At 37.2% G+C, this 22,258-nt stretch overlaps 1 protein-coding gene across 10 annotated transcripts in view; it reads right to left on the bottom strand.

Moving 5' to 3' along the window:
* Nucleotides 1-22,258, bottom strand: part of FGD4 (FYVE, RhoGEF and PH domain containing 4) — a 158,564-nt gene that overhangs the window by 21,242 nt on the left and 115,064 nt on the right. For 7 of the 10 annotated variants that reach the window (XM_023555245.2, XM_023555255.2, XM_010595746.3 and 4 more), the window contains 9 exons: nt 20,979-21,124; nt 20,380-20,536; nt 14,949-15,087; nt 12,572-12,630; nt 12,090-12,236; nt 5,243-5,415; nt 1,826-1,856; nt 1,521-1,613; nt 1,082-1,207 (listed from right to left, as the gene is read on the bottom strand). In XM_023555245.2, the coding sequence (XP_023411013.1) occupies nt 1,082-1,207; nt 1,521-1,613; nt 1,826-1,856; nt 5,243-5,415; nt 12,090-12,236; nt 12,572-12,630; nt 14,949-15,087; nt 20,380-20,536; nt 20,979-21,124 (1,071 nt within the window). Of the gene's footprint in view, nt 1-1,081; nt 1,208-1,520; nt 1,614-1,825; nt 1,857-5,242; nt 5,416-12,089; nt 12,237-12,571; nt 12,631-14,948; nt 15,088-20,379; nt 20,537-20,978; nt 21,125-22,258 lie in introns of those variants that run through there. The other 3 variants (XM_064284407.1, XM_064284406.1, XM_064284408.1) reach the window with 3 other exon arrangements.

The raw sequence follows: 22,258 nt of genomic DNA on the forward strand, positions 1-22,258 counted from the left end.
ATTATTAGCCATCCCATGCAAATACCTTCAACTCTCTCCTACTATTTTTCTCATTATACTTACTCTGAATGAACCCTATCATTTGCCTTTTCTGGCTTAAGTTGCTGAATCTCGTCACAGACCAATCATTACCACTGAGCTGACTAGTGCCTCTTTAAATTTATGACCATAAACCTCTAATGGGCACTCAGTGATCCACCTTTGTGTCTTTGGTAGGCTCACTTTTTCCCACACAGAGGTAAATTTTTCATACTTTGTCCTCTTTGAGTCTCCCTCAACTCCTCTTCCCTTCCCTTTTGCTTTCAGCTGATGACTCTGCGCTATACTTCAGTGAAAATATAGATGTCATTGGACCTAAACTCCCTCATTTCCCATCACCAAACCAAAAACCTACCCACATCTGCACCCATCTCTTCCTTTTTCCCTTCTATTTATAATGGAGGAGAGTTTCCCTCTTGCCCTCAAAAACCAAAGCTTCCACTTGTACCAAGGGTTCCATCTCTACTTGTCTTCTCAAAGATATCAACTCCTTTGGTTATTTATCTCTCTGACCGCTTCTTCTGCCACTCTTCCCCTTACTCGTTATGCTCTGGCAGCTTTTAGGACAGATCATGCTCTTTCCTACCTCCAGGTTTTTGGCATACAGGCTCTTCCTACCTGCAATGCTCTTTTCTCCTTCCTTCTTATGGTTAGCTCTTTCTTATGTTTTAGGCATCAGCTTAAATATCAAGCCCTCAGAAAGGCCTTCCTTTTTAATATTGATTGTAAATCCTCCTCCACTACCATTACTTTCCATTTCAGCTTCTTGATTGCTTCCCTTATTCTATCTATGATAATTTAAAAATCTTATTTGTCTATTTGCTTAGGGACACTGGTCTATTTTCTCCATTAGAATGTAAGTTCTATGAAGCCAGGTATCATTCTGCTTACTATTTTTTCTCCAGAGCCCAGCACAGTGCTTTTGGCACTAAGGTAAATTTATTAAGTGATTTATTGAATGGCTTTTTGTCTTTTCCAATTTGATGATTTTATATCACTTATAGAGTTACTAGCCACCTTAATGACCAGGCATCTCACTTACATGTCCACATGCTCGACAGTGATGCCTTCTCCTTGTCAGTGCATTGAAAGGCTCTTTGCATTTCATACACATTGTTACTTCATTATCTCGGATCCATCTTGGGGCTCTTTTCCCTAGCTCAGCAGTCTAAAAAAGGAAAGAGAGACCCAATTTTACTACAGAAAATTTTCATTCCTCTTATTTTTTAAAAAGCACTTGAACAACATTGCTCTAACTATGTTCTGAAACTCAAGACCCATGCAAAGAAATAACAAAATGTTTAGTCGAAGAAGTTTAAGCCATATGATAAGGCACTATCGTTCATCTAAGAAGGAATGAGATTCTGTCTAAACAACCAGTTCTCGCATCTCAAAGGAAAAAAAGTTGGATAACAAAATGATAAATGTTGCAACTGTAGAGAGATAAAAGAGCTTAAAGTTAAGAATTTAATTCAACTTACAGAAACCTCTGAATGAATGTCATTATCCTTTGCAATTGCATTTCTGAAGGTTTCATGCCTTTGATGGAAAGCATCAATAGTCTCTTGAAGGGCCTAAAATAGAAATGAAATTCAAAGCAGACTGTAAAGTATCATATGCAAACTAATAAAAATACTTCATTAAACAAGTATCTATGGTGAGAATCACCTTGAAAATTAAATGAACTTGTTCTGATGACTACATACTAAACAAACACAACAATTTGGGCTTGTTTGTGTACACGTACAGAGGTTACAAAAAAAATGAAGACAGAAATCAGGTTTACCTTGATCCATTCTTCTTTGTCTTGCTCAGAACTAAACAAACAAAAAAAGTAAGCTTTAAAATGAATGCAGAGAATATGAATTGGTTACAACTGGTGACTGAAACTTTGCTTTGATATTGTTCCAACTTTCCAAAATACTCAGGTTGTCCAGGAAGGAGTTACAATCACAATCAAACAGAAACTCTGGCAATCGAACAAATAAATTCTTCTAAAAAAGTGTTTTGGACTATCCACTTCCTTTGGTACACACAATTTTCGGTGGGTAGAGCGCTTCCACTAATATACTGCCCTGACATTAACAACAATCATCTAGTATTTATCTACTATATATATATATATACACATAATATATACACTATAATGTACATCTAGCTTTATACCAGATGTCAACAACTAGCCTTCCAGTTTACCTTTTCATAAGCACATGAAGGCTATTAAAGGCCCCTAGTCACAGCCCATCTCAGAAAAGATTACAATTATCCTGTGAGAATCTAAAATATCTTTGTTAAGGCCTTAGAGAGCTAGTTAATATTTTTTTTATAAACAATTTTATTTTCCTATTGCTAAGAGGCTTCAGGCAATATCATACCTAACCCATTACAGATGAAGCAAAGCATACAAAAAATTTTAATGTCCACAGGAAGGAGATTTAACAGATTAATGGACCCTAGTTTTTAATAATTCTCCTGTGGGGAAAAAAAATTCCATGACTTTAGTCAAGTCCCCTATCTCCCTGTTAAGGCAAATTTTCTTTAGTTCATCTTCTTTGCAGGTAGCTTTATGTAGCTGCCACTGTCATATACCATATTTGAAAGATGTCCTTTAGTGGGTGAGATCTTCAAATTTAAGGAGTTTTCGACGAGTGAGGTGTTTGCATGTGTTTGGTAGGGTAGGGCTAAGTTTGAGTTCCAGCTTGAGTATCACACGCCTTGTTCCCACATGTATGAAATATGCATGAATCTGGCTGGAGGTCTGCTCCTGTGACACCGTCCATCTTTCTAACAAATTTATTATTGGGCACCATGATGTGCCAAGGGTGCTGCTGGAGCCTGCACCTGCCAGCGGAACACTGCTTACTGTCCACCTGGGGCTCCTTGGACCAAGAACCTGGGGCCTCAATCATGCCCTCTGAAAAGATTTTCTCCCTGCTGTCTTTTCCCGCCACCACAAAATCAGCTCTGTTGCCCTGGAAGCATAGTTAAGCGCTAGCTGCTGCTAGCATTTTAAATGCAGACAAAGAAATTTGACAAGTTTTTAATGCTTTTTTGTTTTAGCGTTTAGTTTATTTAGTTTATCATTATAATTTTTTTTCTATTTAGCAATTTAAAATCATTGAATAAAAATGATATAAAACACAGTAAGTGTTTTTTATTCTTTTGAATGTGGAAGAGGAAGCTTAAGTGTGTAAGAGGTCAGCCTTGAAGCTGACTCAAAACCTTAGCAAGAAATGCAGAACTCTTTATTCCCAGTTGGCTCCAGAAGCAAATTCTCTTTAAACAACGCCAAATATATACCCAATTTTTGGTTCCATGAAGGTCCCTCTGAGGACCTTCAATGTCTGCTTCCATTCTGGACAGACTCATGATAGTAATTACTTAAATAATTAACATCTTCACTATCATTGTATAATAAATATAGCTAGAACAAGGAGATTAGGGAAATTAAGAAATTTAAGGAATCATGACTGTTTCTGATACAAACTGGAATGTATCCCATACTGCATATCAGAGCTGTGCAAAGCAAGTTCTGTGTATATGCAGGAAAATTCCTCACTAATAGCCTCATCCTGGAGAGAAAATAGCGCAACTTGGAGATAAGTGGCTGAAGTCTCCCTAGTAATATCTTCCCTGCTGTTCACACACATCTCCCAGGTTTGCAGATTTGGAAGTATGCTGAGATTCCTGAGGGAGCAGCACCTTTATCCTTCTGCAGTGAGGACTTCTATGATGACCAGAACTATTGATGAGCACCCCTAGCTGTCAGGGCCAATAACTCAGTGAACCAGCCACTGAAGGCTAATCAGAGTGAGGACTCATGTTAGGAACCTCCAGTGTACCATCATGCGTTCTTTCCTCAGGCTGGAGTGGCTGGGACCCAAATTCCCCCCTCCCACCATGATGTGAGGTAGGAAAACCATCGTGCCTGCTAAAATAATTTATTCTCTTTTTTTTTAAAAAATAATTTTTATTGTGCTTTAAGTGAAAGTTTACAAATCAAGTCAGTCTCTCACATATAAACTTATATATACCTTACTACATACTCCCACTTACTATCCCCCTAATGAGTCAGCCCACTGCCTCCTTCCAGTCTCTCCTTTCGTGTTGGTTTTGTCAGTTTCTAACCCTCTCTACCCTCCCATCTCCCCTCCAGACAGGAGATGCCAACACAGTCTCAAGTGTCCACCTGATACAAGTAGCTCACTCTTCATCAGCATCTCTCTCCAACCCATTGAATTTATTCTCTTTTTGAAGTTTCAAGTTTAAGCCCTCATGTGGTAACTTAAGTACATACATCTAGGTGGAGTCACTTGAGCAACCAGAACCACATGCTACTGGTGCAAAGGAACAAAGGCTCTCTGATTCTAAGAACTCTGGGGTTTCGACACCATTAGAGCAGGGTCAGTGCTTAATCTTCTAATCTGTGACCTTCAGGAATACCCAAATTTTCATCATGATAGGCTTATAGGACAAATGGCTCCTAAACTACCCATTGAAATATCTTCATAGCTGATATTTCAATACCTGACAACACTGATTGTCTTCCAGAGGTTCAAGCACAAGGTAGCTATGCTTTCATGCAGTGGTTCTCACATTTTCTTTTTTCAATCATGATTATGCCAGAGAGATGTTACCTGGAACTCCCTCCCCTTCTCTTCCACTCAATAAAGCATTGCAAACACAGAAGTGCCACTCCTTCCAGTAGTCCTCGTTGCTAGAGCATGCCTGAGCTCCAAATGGCCCTTCCCATCCTGCCTCCTCCTGACATTTCATTCCATTAAAGCGCCATGAAGTTCCTTGAATGCAGAGCCTTTAAAGGACTCTTAGTTATGTCTCCAACATTTAGCATGGAACAATAAGCATGAGTAAACATTTGTGGATGATAAAGAGGGATTTAAGAGAGGAAGGATTGGAACAAAACGTTTTCCTGCAAGTCTCAAAATTCTGGCTTGTTCCCAGCTACTTGATTATCTGAGTACCTTGTAAATATGAAAATTCAATTCAATTTACTGAATGCTTACTCTCTGTGAAAAGCTACCATAGGCATCTGAGAAGAATCAAAAGAGAGGAAGACAAGATCCTTGACTTTCAAGAGCTCATATTTCTCCATTTACCTCCAAATGGTTTCCCTCAGAACCATTCTATCCTTGATTTATTCTGATGCTTTCAGAAAGCTGTGCAACAGGAATGGTTCTCTTACCTGGCCTGCAGTTCCAGTGTTCTCTCTTTCCCAGATACCTGGAAAGTATGTGGATATTCTTCATTGTGAGTCTCTACAATCGTCATTCCATCGAGGCCAACCTTAGTTCGAACTGTGAATTTAGAACCCACCAAGCTGAATCTGGGCACACAGTACAGCAACATGTTGTTGAACTGCAAAGAGGCAGAGCACACACAAATAAACAGGAAAATGAAGAAAAGTCAGAAAAAAGATCAAAATCAAAAGTACCCTTGGGCATAAATTCCAAGGAATTTCCAAGGAATATGGTACTTTATACTGAACTTATTAAATTATTCAGTACTACATTCAAGATTTTGCAATAGTTCCATTATGTTTGAATCAAAACCTATGTTATGCAGGTGATACAAACTTGCTTACTGAAAGTGAAGAGAACTTGAAGCATTTACTGATGAAGATCAAAGACTGTAGCCTTCAGTATGGATTACAGCTCAACATGAACAAAACAAAAATCCTCACAACTGACCAATAAACAACATCATGATAAACAGAAAAAATATCAAAGTTGTCAAGGATTTCGTTTTACTTGGATCCACAGTCAGCACCCATGGAAGCAGCAGTCAGGAAATCAAATGATGCACTGCATTGGACAAATCTGCTGCAAAAGGCCTCTTTAGTAAGTATTAAAAAGCAAAGATGTCACTTTAAGGATTAAGGTGCACCTGATCCACGCCATGGTATTTTCAATCACCTCATATGCATGCGAAAGCTGGGCAATGAATAAGGAAGACCGAAGAAGAACTGAAGCCTTTGAATTATGGTGTTGGTGAAGAATATTGAATATACCATGGACTGCCAAAATGAACAAACCTGTCTTGGAAAAAGTACTGCCAGAATGCTCCTTAGAAGCGAGGACGATGAGACCTCATCTCACATACTTTGGACATGTTATCAGGTGGGACTAGTCCCTGGAGAAGAACATCATGCTTGGTAAAGTAGAGGGTCAGCAAAAAAGAGGAAGACCCTCAATGAGATGGATTGACACAGTGGCTGCAACAATGGGCTCAAGCACAGCAACAAGCTAAGGATGGTGCTGGACTTTGCCGTGTTTCGTTCTGTTGTACATAGGGTCATTATGAGTTGGAACTGACTCGACGGCACCTAACAACAACAACATTCAAGATTTTACAACAGCCCCATTATGCTTTTATCAAAATCATTATATTCTTAAAATTTTAAACATAAATTTCCCTTCGTTGGTTCTTGTACTATTTTATTGAAATTTAAGTGAAGTAATCATCATTTTGTTTTATTGCTTTAAGAAAATTAGTTCAACTACATTTAGGAACAACTTATTAAGGACCTTCCATATACCAGTAACGGAAGTTCTCAACTTTGTAAGTTGAAGCCCTTAGACACCAAAATTTTAATTGTGTATCTTATGGGGAAAGTCTAAAACAGCTGTTACAGGAAAAGAATAATATGAAGATATTTTACCGGAGTGTTAAATGTTAAGTTGAAAAAAAATTGCCAAATTATTAGTTCACATTTCATTACATATGTGGGGCTAGCACACTAGAACCTAGGTAAAAACTAAGGCACATGGCCAAGATCAGCAAAGTACTATTTAGCAGGTAGACTCTGAGGCCTGACTATAATCATTCAGGACCCCACTGTACTTCTTATGGGTTGTGTAACCTCTTATGCCTCAGGATCATTCTGTGTAAGAGTCACAGGCTGTTGAGAAGATTAAATGAGGAAACAAACATGAAGTGTTTAGAAGAGTGCTTTGCATGTATAAGTGCTTAAATTCAACCAGGTTTTCTAATTCCACTTTCTCTGAGATCTGAGTACAGACCAGTCCTGCCAGGGCCTCTGTTCAGCCACACACTTCCATGAAGTGTCAATGGATATTTAAAAAATATTCTAACATGTTTATGTGACACCGTTCACGTGTGCTCATTCTGAAAGCAAAGTTCTCACCAGGTTTTTTTTGTATATCATTTTGTAACTTCCTGTAACCAGTGTCATAAATTTCAGTTCCACATTGGTTAATGCAGAAATAAAAAGACACTAAATACATTTTATCATGTAAATCCCAGTATCACATTTCACATGTACATTTCTGGAAGAGTGGAAGAGGACATTAATGGCTAACATATTACATTAACCATCCACTGTATTCTGAGTGTGGCACTCACAACCTCATTGTAGTGTATAAGATTTAGAGATTTGAAAAAACTCTGGAAAGTTTGCATCACCAATGTTACTGCTTGATTAAAGCAAAAGCTTCCTTACTAAGTTTTCATGCTAACATTTCTTTCTCTCTTCTATCAAGGCCTTCTTAAGAGGGATTTGGTCAAGGCTGGGGCTGCTACAGGAACTGCAGAGCCTCCAACAAAATGGACAGCACTTACACTACTAAGCCATCAAGAGTAACCGAACTGGTTCATTGTTTCAGCAAACTAAGTGACAGATATAATGTCATGATATAAAATTCTGAGTTATCCGATACTTGTACACCAACTCCTCGCTTATCAACTATCTCTTTATCCAACATTTTGTATTTATGACAATAGTAAAAAAATCTACTATCCAACTATTTTGTGCATTAACGACGTACATCTGATGGTGGTGACTGCCAAAGTGCAGAAAGAATAATGCTGGCTGTGATGGTTGAGGTTATATGTCAACTTGGCTAGGCCAGGATTCTCAGTGGTTTGGCAGTTATGTAATGGTGTAATTTGGCAGTTGTGCAATGATGGGGTCATGTTTTATTTTGTGAATCTGATGTGGCCATCCGCCATTTTCACATAATGCCAATTTTTGCATAATGACCTGGTCTTTGGACCCTAACCATGTTGATAAGTGAGGAGTGGGTGTATTCAAACTGTCTTTATAAAGTTCAGCAAAGTCTTGTTATTTTATTGAAACATACGTCCATGAATGTAGAGGTTCTTAGCATTTGCCTTTTGTAGTTATGCCCATACAAGATGACAGACTACCGTTTAAATATATATGTTTCTCTTTCCTTCTCATGCTCTCAGGACTACATTCCCCCATTATATTCTTTCTAAGTAGGACTTTGTAGTCTAAATGGTTAATAATGCTATGTTAATCTTATGTAACTCCAATCACAATAAATATCCTTCTTCTTTTTCCTAGAGGTGATGGTGAGACCTTTTGCAGATATAAAATGTTGCTTGCAAAGAAGTAGATGCCATGTACCTAAACGAATTAGGTAGCTAGCCCTGTTCCCTCCATAAACTCTGCTCCTGTAGCAAAAGCCACCATCACCTTCCACATAGAAAATTACTTCTCTTTGGGCTTCCCCTACCACTGAAAGAAGAAGTTAGAGCATGAAGTAGATCTACTTTCCCTTTCAGGATAGGAAATTTCCTTTTCCCTGCCCAGAGCTCAGAAGTAGCTCTAGACAAAGCAATCTCTTATTGGCAAGCAAATTTCTAGTAAGTCCCAGATTGTGATAAAACCTAGAAAAGCAAGTCTCAACTTCATTAAAAACTTAGGGAAGTTCCCCTTCCTCAATTTCTGGTATTCTTCAACTATTTATTTCAAGCCTCTTAAAACATATTTATTTGATTGAAATAATTTAATTCCATGTTTTCACCGGTGACAATTTCATTAAAATTTGTTTTAGAATAGTATATTGTTGGAGAAAATTTCCAGTGCATCATCTGTGTTCAAAGCTTAAATAAGGAAAAAGAAAGAAAAAAAAAAAAATTGTGTATGTCAAGTGACAAGGAAATAAGGAATAGAACACCTTCAAAAGGTCAATGATGGAATAATGGAATTATTATTAATGAAATTATTCTAATGGAATAATTTGGTTTTTTTTTTAACATTCAGATGCCAAGTATGGTTATTTACAGTCAACAGAGTTACCTTACATTAATATAAAATGGTGAAAAAGTATGGTATGAAGGCAAGCAAATATGCAAACACTTGAAGATCATTTCAAAGCTGAAGTCAGATTCTAAATATAATTTCACCTTTCAGACATATATAATATTCCCAGAATAGAACATAGAAAACTAGCCCCCATTTTCTTTCTAGAGAGATAGGAAAATAAAAAATGGTACTTCTGAAGTTTCTTCATATAAAAGAAACAAGAAGCTCAGTGGGAATAAAAGTCTGCAGGAGAGAAGAGAGATTCTGTGACAAGTATAGTCCCAAAGAGGGCAGATTGAAAAGAATGAACACAACACAGGAAATGTTTCTAAGATGGTCTTTAAAAGATGAATGTGGCTTTCCAAAAATTCTTGCCATGTGACTCCATTCTCGTGGGAGGTATTGGCATGATATGTTTGATAGCTTATAACTGGAACAAGATGGGTCCTTTCCTCAAAGTCACCATTGCTGTATTCCCTGAAGGCGCTTTGCCATTTGTCTTCCAAGTAGCTGCCTAATTTGGCTCTGTATCAAGCTATTCAACCTCAAACTATTTCCAGAATAATTTTCAAATGCGAAAAATAAACCAAGACAATTGGTTAGACACAGAGCTAAAAGTTTAACTATGGAAACTGTAACACTAATGAGGAAGAAGAGAAAAGAAAGTAAACCAAGTACCTAAAGGTAGGGTATAGACAAGGAAAAGAAGGCATTGACTTCCAGGGATTTTGCTTAGGATAAACCAGAGCTCTGAACCCTGACATGACTGAAAATAAAAAGTCCTTGGTTTATATTAAGGTCTTTGTGCTATCTGTGAAAGGTAAAATAATTCTATTTAGCGTGAATGAGGATTTTTATAGTTAATTTGAATAATATCTGTAAATATTCTTTTTTTAATTATTGTAATAGAATTTACAGACCATAAAATTCATCCTATTAAAAGTGCTGTCGAGTTGATTCCAACTCATAGCGACTCTGTAGGACAGAGCAGAACTGCCCTATAAGATTTCCAAGGCTGAAATCCTTATCGAGGTAGACTGTCACATCTTTTTCCTCCAGAGCAGCTGGCGGGTTCTAATTGCTGACCTTTCAATTAGCAGCTGAGCACTTAACCACTGTGCCACCAGGGCTCCTTTTTAAAATGTATAATTCATGATTTTTAGTACAATCATAACTTGTATAATCATCATCACTGTGTAGTTCCAGAACATTTTCATCACCCCCAAATGAAACCTCCATACTCATTTCCTCCCTCTACAGCAGCCCGAGGCACCCCACTAATCTACTTTCTGTCTCTACACATTTGCCCATTTTGGACATTTCATATTAATGGAATCATTCAATATGCAGCATTTTGTGACTGGCTTCTGTCACTTAGCGTAACGTTTTCAAGGTTCATCTGTGTGTCCGGGTTTTAGCATGAATCAGTACTCCATTCCTTTTTATTACTATATAATATCCATTGTATGGACATACTACATTTTGATTATTCCTTAATAAGTTAATGAACATTTAGGTTCTCTCTAATTTTGAGCTATTATGAATAATGCTGCTATGAACACTCATGTACAAGTTTTTGTGTGGACGTATGTTTTCAATTCTCTTGGGTTCAACTCTCAAGTTATACAACCTAGGAGTGGAATTGCTGGGTCATGTGGTAACCAAATGTTCTTTAAAAAACAACAGCAACAAAACAGACAGTGAACATTCCTCTGCATGACAATTAGTTCTTGTAAGTTTTCCTTTCGAGAATGGCTGGAATCAGATGACAGAATCCTCTAGGCTTCCAACAACTCATTCTATGTTGGTAAGATGACTTTTGCAGCAAAAAAGTCAGATGTAAATAACAGCCTGTGAATGTTTTGGAGCCAGTCACTGGGCAGTTTCTTTACCATTGTGCCTCTGTTTCTTTTTCTATAATAACAATTATAACAATAACTAACATTTATTGCATTCTTAATGTTAGCTATCATGACTTTCATCTCATTAGATACAGAAACAAACTGGAATTCATTAGGATAACAATGAATAAAGACCATGTGAACAGAGACTTAATAATAGCTTGAATGCCCCAGCAAGAGCTCTTATACTTGAGATAAACCCTAGATTAACTGTAATTTCAAGAAATTGAAGGAAAAGATAAGAACTGTTTGCAGAGAGCAGGACACATGAAAAGGAACTATGTAGCGAGCTCATGTACTTTTCTCATAGATATTTTAGGCACAAGTCTTTTAATGTTCCTACTTCTTTAACCCAAAAAGATAAGCTGAGAAGTAGTGATTAAGAGAGGGTTAGGAGGAAAACAAGGAACCCTGGTTGCCCAACAGTTAAGCACTAGGCTGCTACCTGAAAGGTTTGGTAGTTCAAACCCACCCAGTAGCTTTGCAAGAGAAAGACCTGGTGATCTGCTCCTGAAAGGTTACTGCCTAGGAAACCCTATAGGGCAGTTCTACTCGGTCACATGGGGTCACTATGAGCTGAAAATCAACTCGATGGTACTCAACAACAAGAAGGAAGAGGAGAACTGCTGTCAGGAAATATATGTGGCCAGAATATCCAGGAAATGGTACACACTAGCCTGTCAGAATGAAAGGAAAGAGAAAATCTGAAACATGCAAAAGGAAGATTTCAGAAAGTATTTCATATTCCACATACATACTGATGGCTACGATCGTCATAAAACGGTTAAATTGTCTTCAATATATAGTAGAGAAATAAATTACACAAGTAAGCTGCACAGAAAAATTACACTAAAGTACTTAAAAGATTTTGGTCCCAGAAAGAACAAGTTTCAGTTACTGAGAACATTCACTTACATGGAATACTGACATTGTTGACTAAACCAGGTTATATGTAATTGCCTTGGTGAGCAAGCAAGCATCCTTCTTTTCCAAGATATATACATACAACAACATTTATGAATTAGTCTTATGGGACTTGCTCACATTAAAATACTCACTAAGAAAAGGTAGCGTTCTTGCGCTGATGTGTTCCGAGCAGCTAATTTGAGGATCTGTCCTTCTTTTATGAGTTCATTTGAAGGATTTACAATGTCTTCCCCTTCTCCCAACATTTCATAAATCTCTAAGAGCTTCTTTAGGTTCTCCTAGGAAATTAAAACAAGACATAACAAGATCAAATATAAGAAGGTTTCAACTTAAGTAGCTTTACTAATACTATAACTTTACCTAAAATTTGGCTACTTCAGAAGGGATTGGGAATAAGCATGAATATTGGTATAAAATACATCAGTTATCAGCATAATGAAACCTTGGAGAAGAGGGGAGATGATTATTCCATACAGCACTAAACATTTTATGAACATTCTGTTGTTGTTCACCTATGTCAATTCATCTTGGTCTAAACCTACAAAAAATTGGAGTCTATGTTATTGACAATTATCTAACCAGTAGGTGCCTGTCTCCTCTGAAAACCACTTACCATTTTTCTTATTGCACTATTAGAATGGCTTGCTGCAGTAGATATAATTTCAAGTGATTCTAAATGGGAAAAAAAGAAAAGTAAATAAATATGCTTTGTCCCTACTACACTACTAGATAGCTGAATAACATAAACACTAAAATAGGGAGAAATCCGAGACCAAAGACATATGATAAAAGTAGGGGCAATTAATATTTATAAACTGTATACTTTCAGGAGTTCATATGGAAGCAGATTATTTGGAACTTGAAGCATATTTCCTCATAAGAAGTCATACATAATTATTAGGCTCACAGGTGTATTTAATTCATAACATACCTTTAAAATTAATACATATTTACCATGCACACTAAGTGAAAAGCACTTTGCCAGGTGCTTTCATATACATGATATCAATTATACACAACCTTAAATGGCAAGTATATTAGCTCTATTTGGCAGATGAAGAAAACAGCAAGGTGATGTGACTTGGTTAAGTTCACACAATAAATTATTGGAGGGTTTGAATTTGAATCTAGGTCTTCCACTCAGAAACAGCATTTCAGCAGTAACATTTTACTAGTTTTAGAAGCAAACTAACCACCAGCTCTCTCTGGGAAAATGCCCCCAGAGGTCTAGCCTCAGTCAGGTGAAAGGGAATCTTCTGATGCCAGTGTGGATGGAGGGTTTTGTTGCTGGAGCATGTGCTGATGAGAGATGGGAATGAGAACTCTTTGGCAAGGGAAAGGTAGAAGCTCCAGGGACTGCCGAAGAGCTGTGGAAGCTGAGGCCTCCTGCTGGATCAATCCCCGGGTGTAGTCCTCAATCCTTATCATGTACTGTTCTTTCTTTCTTTTCTGTCTTGTGAATACTGGCCTGCTTAATTCTGTTACCACAACACCCCATCACTTCTGGACCAAATTTTCTGTTTTCTTTGTTCCACTGATAAACAGAATGTACACTGTGTGTGTGTGTGTGCGTACACACACGCACATACATATCTAAATATTTGCCATTTCAACATTTTTTTACATGTACAACTCAGTGACATTAGTTATGGTCATCATGTTGCAGAATGTACTTTTTTTTTTGCTTTCCCCTACCCCCACTGTTAAAAGCCCTTCTTTTGTAATTTCCTTAGAATTTCTGTGTAAATAGCAATGTGAAAACACAAAGAGCAATAAAATTCCCTACTATGTCACCAACTTTTTCATTTTTGGCACAGCCACCTAAAGGAAGTCAAAGTATTTGAGTGTAGAAGAAACTAAATTTTATTTACATTTTAGAGAACTATCCTGATTTCAGTAATTCTATGCATTTGATACAGGACCCAGGGTAGAGGGAGACAAATAAGATGGGTTGGAGGAACAGCAGTAGTGATTCCACCTCCAATTCCACCACTAGTTCTGCCACTAAAACCAAACATTAGGCCAGAATGGTACAAGGTGGGGATGAGGCCTAGTTCCTAGGAAGCAGTGGGCTGGGGAAGATGGCAAGTCAGGGTAGTTCTAAACTATGTATGGAAAGAGGGGAGAAGAGAAGTTCCTATGGTCATCAAGTTGCTTGAATGATGGGATGTCAAAGACAGCCTGTGTTCAAGAAAAGATTCGGGATCCAAGACCAAAGACTGTTTCGTGTTCCTCATCTCTCACCAAGGTTCACATATTTCATAATAGAAAATAAATTAGGGAAAGTAGCAGTGTTTTAAGATTATGTGCCAGTATTGTTAGTACTTGTAGATTATCATTTCTATTTCTTAAATTTTCATTCATTCCTTCAAAGTTAATTGATTTTAAAAGACAATAAGAAAAAGTATTATTGAAGCTCTTGAGCTTTAAAAAAGCATTTGCATTCTGACCTAATGAAAAAATAAAAGACAACTAACAGAATGGGAATAAAGTTTTCTTAGGGAAAATGCTATCTGACACTAAGAAGCACCACTCTCCCTTCTGGTAGTGGTGGGGAAGACAGGGTCAATTTTGCTTAGGTTATTTTTACACAGTAAATGTCATCTTAGCTCTCTTGGTATTCATCAACCTATTTAATTAACCCAGCAGCACCAGTAATTCTGAATGGTTCTAGTCTTCCTGTGAGAAGGTAATTGTGTATTACTATTCCAGATGTCTCTAAGAAAGACTATAGTTTATTTCCAAGTTAACTACTAATGTGAAACCAGAACGAGAAACGTGATTTGTATTGCTTTAAATTTGTGTTTTTGGCTCAAATGTGACTTGCCTAATGGAGGTGTTGATAACAACTTGCAGTGAGATTATTTTCCAGCAGCAATATTTTATGAAAGTGATTGTGAATCATATTTCCCTTCCGAATCACTAGGCTGCTTGGCCACTTGCTTATCCCACACTGGGGGGAAAAGAAAAGCAAAAGCAAAAACACTTACTTTTAGCATCATTCCAGTCCAGGGAGTCCGGCGGCAATTTTCTGAGGTAATCCTTAAGGAGGAGCTCATACCGGGGTATCCGCTGAACAGGTTCTAGCATATGATGCTGTAAAGTCAAACTCCCACAGATTTTCTGTTTCTGCAATAAGAAACGATATTACAGAAACATTTAAAAATTAGGCTAGGTAGTCTAAAAACTCACTAGAATGCAGAGCTTTCATCAAGGGCACACTTTTTCTACAAAGTGTGGTCTGTGGATCATTTGCATGAGATATATCCGGAGTGCTGTTAAAAATGCAGATTTCTGAACCTGACTCCAATCTAGTAAACCACACTCTTTGTAGATGAGGCCTGAGAATATACACTTAACAACACCCCAGATTCTTGTAACATTAAAGTCTGAGAACCATTAGTCTAATGTTAGCAGAATTTTAAGCAAGAAAATTCCAAATTGCTGGCAACCACTTCAAGTGGTCACTACAAGGGTTTGTGAAAGTCACATTATTAAATTGTACACCAGATTATTTTCAAAAAGAAGCAACTACTTAATAAGGTTCATTAAGCAGAACTATATTATATAACTTTGGCCTGAGCAGAAACTATTTCATAATAAGGTTACCATAAATATCATTTCCTTTGAACTTAACCACACAGACGAATGACAAGATCTGGCATCTAATTATGTGTCAGAAAATTTTTATATTTCATTAAGTCGAGGCATTCTTTTCATTAGAAACTAAACTCTGTAAATAGATCCCCTTTTCTTTGGGAAAAATTGAGTCCACCGCACTTGCTTTCAATAAGCTGTCAACATAAGAAAAGGAAAAGATTATTTGAAAAATAAGATGTGTTCTTATTCATACTAAACAAAGGAGAAATCCCATTAAATATTTACTGAACTCATATCATGATCAAGGCACTGCAGGGTATATTAAGAATAATAGTCTTAACAGTTATAATAAGACGTGATATTTGCATTTAAAGCAAACAAGTAACTAAAGGCTTCACAGGGAAGAGAGCACTTAACACTACCTCTGTTGGGTGCAGGCTTTGGTGGGTAAAAAGTGAGGAAGAGCAGGGGCCAGTCCACACGGAGGGGACAGTGGGGCATGAAACATGTTCTGCAAAAGGAAACAGTTGGATTTTGTTGAAAAATAAGATATTTATAGGAGAAGAGGGTATAAGGAAGAACAGGTAATCTGGGATAATAATGCCAAGGGCCTTCACTGCTGGGATGAGTTGAGTTTAGATTTGCTTCATCCAGTACAAGTTTTTGTCCATGGGAGTAATATCATTAGAGCTTAGCTCCATTAAAATTAATGTTACTGCAGTGTGGCTTTAGGGGGATGTGGGGAAACTAGTTTAGAACTTATTATTGTAGACCAAAAAGAAAGTACTAAGCATGGAAGCTGAGGGAATAATAGCTTCCATACAAAGTGTAAAATACTAATTTTTTAAGTTTAATTATCTCACTTGATTTTCCACAACTAACCTGTCATATATACATATATATCCAGAAAAATATTACTAATCTCAAAATTTTTACATGAAGAAACTGTGGCTCAGAGAATTCAGAGGAGTTTTCTAAGATGAAGTGGCTGTGACAGACTAAGGTTCTAAATTAGGTTATTTGATTCCCAAACCACCACTCTTTTCACAACCCTGTGTCATTTCCTGTTCCCTGTCATTTCCTCATAATATGAAGAAGATAGACATTGCTGAGACAGAATTTTAAGATTTGATAAAACAATAACTATCACCAACATCACAGTTATTTAGTGATTACTTACTGTGCAACAGCACTAGGCAAGCACCTTGAATACATTACCTAACAGGCAAATGAATGGATATAGAGAATCAGGAAAAGTGACAAATCAAAGATAAGGCCAAATTGTGAAACTCTGGTGAATTACAGAATAATCGTGCCATCCAATAAATTCAATCACGTGTCAAAATATTTATTACTTACTCTGTGTAAGGCACAAAATAAGTATGATGGAAGAAATGTTTGAGAGCTAAAGATATAAATGGAACATGTTGACTTTGTTTTGATAAAAAGGTGTCCAAACAGAATTTTGTGGCCAGCATTTAATTTGTGACTGGAGTTTGGGGTTAGAGGACTAGACTAGAAATACAGATCCTGGAGGCATCTGTATATACATAATGGTTAGAGACCTAGGGAAATAGGATATCGCCGAGGGTATAAAGAGAAAGAAAACTGTGGAACACAAACCTTGTGCTCTGCCCATATCTCAGCTAGCAGAAGGGACTGGTAGTGAAAGTATCAAAGAAGGAGTGCTTAATCATAGGAGAAAAGAGATTTCCCAGAAAGGAGTGAAGGGAAAGAGGCAAGACTTCTGGCTATGGTTGAGTGAGAATGGCAAATCCTTCCTGTAAAAATAACTATAAAACTGGACAAAATTGATAAAATCGCCATTTCAGCATGTAGAAAATCGACCAAAGGCCCATAACAATCTGAAAAGTGTTCACGTTTTTAAAATTTCTGAACTTTGGGTAAGACCAGTGAGAATCTGTGGTATTATGGCCTGGGCTGCTCCCAACCCTCCCCTCACTCAGGCAGCATAAAGGTTTTGCTGGGGTGGAACAAGCTGAGACTGGCAACTTTTCTGCTAAGGCTGAAGAAGAATCATTCAATTTGGAGCGACGGGAGGTATTCACACCTAGCAATACTGTCAGTGGAAATGAAGATCTCTGAGGTGGGTCAGTGAGGAGGGCAAGGGCCTGAGGTTGTGGGTAGGGTAATCATATTCTTGCTGAGGGTATTTGAATGCACAGCAGAGAATGGAGAGCCAGCACACTTTCCTGGCAGGACCTGAGGCTGTATACCTGCAAATAGGAGATATGAAAGAGTCCAGCAGTCCTGAAAAAGGCCTGAACCTTAAATGTACTGTCCTACCCATAGACAGGTCCATCAACAGAGGTCAGAAGTCTTACTTGCTCCAGATAGTTGACCACAGCCTCTGTCCAATAACTGGTTGGCCACTAACCTATACAAATATAGGGATAATCCCTAGAAAGCCAGGTTTACAAATAAAAACAAGAATATTAACAGAAACACTAAGCAGAAGCATGAGTGACGATACACCATAGGGGAGATAGATTTAAAAGCAAAGAATCAAAAGCAACAACAACCACTTTCAGGGGAAGGGTGAATTGGAATCCAGAGTTGCTACAATAGATTTTCTAAAATGTCTGATAATCAGCAAAATATTATGAGATATGCAAAGAGATAGGAAAGTATGAAATATACTGAAGAAAAAAGGAAGTTAAAAGACATTGTTTCTGAGTGTCTTCAGATATTAGATTTAGCAGACAAAGACTTCAAAGTAGAAACTTGTGGGATGACATCAACAATATCGACCTATGGATAAAAGGGCAAGATACAACTTTATGATGGCTACAAACGATATGCCTTAGATTAAGAAATACAAATAGGTAAAATGAAAAAGTAAGCTATGAAAACAGTAACTAAGAGAGCTGAAATGACTATATTAATATCAGATAAAATACACTTAAAATATTACCAGAGTCGAATAAGGGCATTTCATAATAATAAGAGGATCAATAGGGAGTTATAACAATTATAAATCCATATACACCTAACAGAGCCTAAAGAATAGATGAAGAAAAACTGACGAAATTCAAAGGAGGAATAGACAGTTCAGCAATACTATCTGGAGATTTCAAGACCGTCACTCAGTAACTGATAGAACAACTAAACAGAAAATAAGCAAGGATATAGAATACCTGAACAACACCATCAGTCAACTTGACATCGGTGATATAAATAGAACACTCAACAACTGCAGAATATACATATCTTTCAAACACACATGGAACATTCTCCAGCATAGACTGTATACTATGCCATAAAACACGTCTTAATAAATGTGAAATGTTGAAATCATACATTCTCTAACCACAAGAGAATTAGAAACCAACAGAATAAAACTGGAAAATTCCCAAATATTTGAAAATTAAACACCACACAACTAAATAATCCATGGGTCAAAGAAGAATTCACAAAGGAAATTAGAAAATACTTTGACCTGAATGAAAACAAAACATATAAAAATTCATGGAACACGGCTAAAACAATGCTTAGAGGGAAATTTATAGCTTTAAATACCTTTATCAGAAAATAAGTCTCAGGTAAACATTTCAAGCCTCCACCTTAAGAAAACTTAGGAAAAAGAACAAACGAGCCCAGAGCAAGCAGAAGGAAGGAGTGAAGGGGGAGGATGGCAGTGTCAAATAATGAAGGAGAGCTCAGGGAGGATGAGGTTTTAAGAACACCAGTAGATTTAGAGTTTAGGAGATCACAACAACCAGAAAGATCAGTTGGCAGCAGAAACTTGCATTTACAAAGTGCCTCTCTGGTACCAAGTGCTGTACTAATGCATTACCTGATTTATTTTATTTAATCTTCACAAAAGTCATAAGAAACCCAGACTGCAATAAAGTTAAGGATGACAAAGAAATACATATTATAAGCCTCTTAAATTAAGATAACTTTAAAAAAATTACATAAAAGATTAAAGGCTATGAAAGTTAAGATCAGTCTCTGGGAAAGTCTCTAGGGAAGTTATTGCCTGGAACACAACTGTTCAATGTAGCTTTTTTTCATTATTTCCATTTAATTAGAATATAAACTTTATTTCATAGGAGAAATGTAAACTAGTAGATGATATAATAGTCCCAAACTGATTGTTAAGAAGCAAAGGAAGATATTCATTGTAAGTGGGTTGGGGGCAGAGATTTAAGAACAGAATTAAGTTCACCCATTCTAAAGACTGACTTGGGGGAAAAATATGTAAGTAAAACGGAAAATGTCATTGTTACTCCCTGCCCCAGGAATCTTACATGATCTAAAGAATTCCTTTTCAATATTTAAATTGTTATCAAAGAATAATCTATTAACAATGTTGACTAGAGAATCAAGTGAAAATTACTATGGTATTATTAAAATGTGGTATTTAGGTTTGGAGAAAAGGAAAAAAGTCAGGATATGGATAACAGATGACAAGAAACTGAATAATGACGTTTCCAAAGTTTCAGTGTTGATAGCAATCATTCTTTATATTCATTCTAACATTTCAGCTTCTGAAAGGAAGCGTGGCAGGCGCAGACCTGAATGGAAACTCTGTAAAACTCTGTGGGCCCAGATAAAGCCAGCCTCTGCTGGTCTCCAAAGCAAATGGAGAACTCATTGCTTAGTACATGGCATGTATCCAACAATATTATACTGAAGTCTTTAATTTTGCAGAGATGATTTCTGCATACTTCAGAGTAGACTAAGATTTGGCTAGACAGCTCACACAGATCTCTAGATAGAAACTGCAGATCTAGAAAACCTTAAAATTTATATGAAAAAATTAATTTATATCCTTGACCAAAATAGTCCTATTACCTGAATTTCTTCGACCACTGATTTGAACTGGGGGATCCGCTCTGTCATGTTTTTAACCAATTCCATTGCATTGTCATATCCCTTCACATACTCTCCATACATCTTAAGGAAAGGTGCCAATTTCTGAAGGATGTCGCCAATTCTAGGGGTGGTTTCCCTGTATACAACATAGAAACAGGTGGGTCATTAAGGTTTCTTACAGAATGAGTGAATTAACAGGACTCCAGAGAAGTAACCACTTTCTACACACACCTTGTGCTTTATCAGACCCACTTTACCTGGAGACTGGGAGACAGTTAAGAAACACCTTTTTAAGGGTGTTTAGGAATGACATAGTAAAAAGAGGTGCTATGGAATTCTTGAATCTTCAAATTACTCCTGATATTCCTACTAGTCCAAAAATAGCGTGGAGAGAAGAAATCCTTTTCAGCTAAAGCTGAAAATGTACCACAATATTTAACAGTAGTCTTTAACATAAACATTTTGCACAAAGGTCTGGCTACAGCTCTGTACAGCCTTTCTAGTTCAATTTAAAACCTGAGAAACACAGCATCTTACATGGCTGCCTTTCAATATCATTTGCTATCCACTCCTCTTACCATTCTTGCATTCGTTTCTCCAGCTCTGGCAATAGGAATTTACTATGGAAGGCATTTATTGATGAAATATTAGAAAAGATTTTATTCACCATCTCTGCTGGAAATGAGCCTCGGTTTGCTTCTTCCAATAGTTTGCAATAAAATACCTGCATAAGAGAATAGGAAACATGATGTCAAATTTACAGGTTAACCACCTATCACTGCTAAGCACACAGTGGGCTCTGAGAAACTTTTTGTTCAATAAACGGGAAAGTTTATGGATTAAGAAATCAACCATTATTTGGAATGTAGGAGTACATGATTTGATTTAGAAGCAAGAACCAAGAATAAGAATTAGGAGACCTTGATTCTAATCTAGACTTTGCCCCATCTGTGGGATGTTAAGGCAACGATTTATCTTTTTTTGTAGCAAAAGTTTTAATTAAGGTTAATAGGATTTGCCCTTCCTATCCATTTTTTTATCCATAGCATAGCATTAAGAGCTGTGAAAACACTTTATATAGACAATAATTGTGGTATTTTCCACTTCTCTTTAGTGCTTTGAAAGCACCCTGGGTGGTGCAAACAGCTAGTGTGCTCAGCTGTTAACCAAATTGTTAGCAGTTCAAGTCCACCAAGAGGCACCTTAGAAGAAACGCGTGGTGATTTACTTCTACAAAATCAGCCACTGAAAAACGTATGGTGCACAGTTCGACTTTGACACACACAGGGTCTCCCTGATTTGGAATCAGCTCAACAGGAACTGGTTTTTTTTTTTTTTGGTACTTTGAATGACTCCTGTTGCCTTTAATTATAGCTTATTGACACAAATTTATTTTTCCTATTAGGAATGTGTAAGCTCCTTGAGGGAAGGGGCTACTATGATTTTGTGTGTGTGCTTTAGGTGAAGGTTTACAGTGCAAATTATTTTCTCATTAAAAGTTTTATATACAAGTTGTTTTATAACATTGGTTGCAATCTCCACATTGTGTCAGCACTCTCTCCCTTCCCTTTTCCACCCCAGGTTCCTCATGTCCATTTGTCCAGTTTTCATGTCACTTCCTGCCTTCTAGTGTTTGCTTTTGGGCGTGTGTTGCCCATTTGGTCTCCTGCACTTGATTGAACAAAGAAGCACGTTCCTCACATGCTATTTGTTTTATAGGCCTGTCTAATCTTTGGCTAAAAGGTGAAGTTCAGGAGTGGCCTCAGTTCTGAGTTAGCAGGGTGTCTTGGGGGGCCATAGTCTTGGGGGTTCCTCCAGTCTATGTCACACCAGTAAGTCTTTTTTTTTTTTTTTTTGT

This window comes from Loxodonta africana, chromosome 4 (genome assembly GCF_030014295.1).
Source record: "Loxodonta africana isolate mLoxAfr1 chromosome 4, mLoxAfr1.hap2, whole genome shotgun sequence".
Lineage (NCBI taxonomy): Eukaryota > Metazoa > Chordata > Mammalia > Proboscidea > Elephantidae > Loxodonta > Loxodonta africana.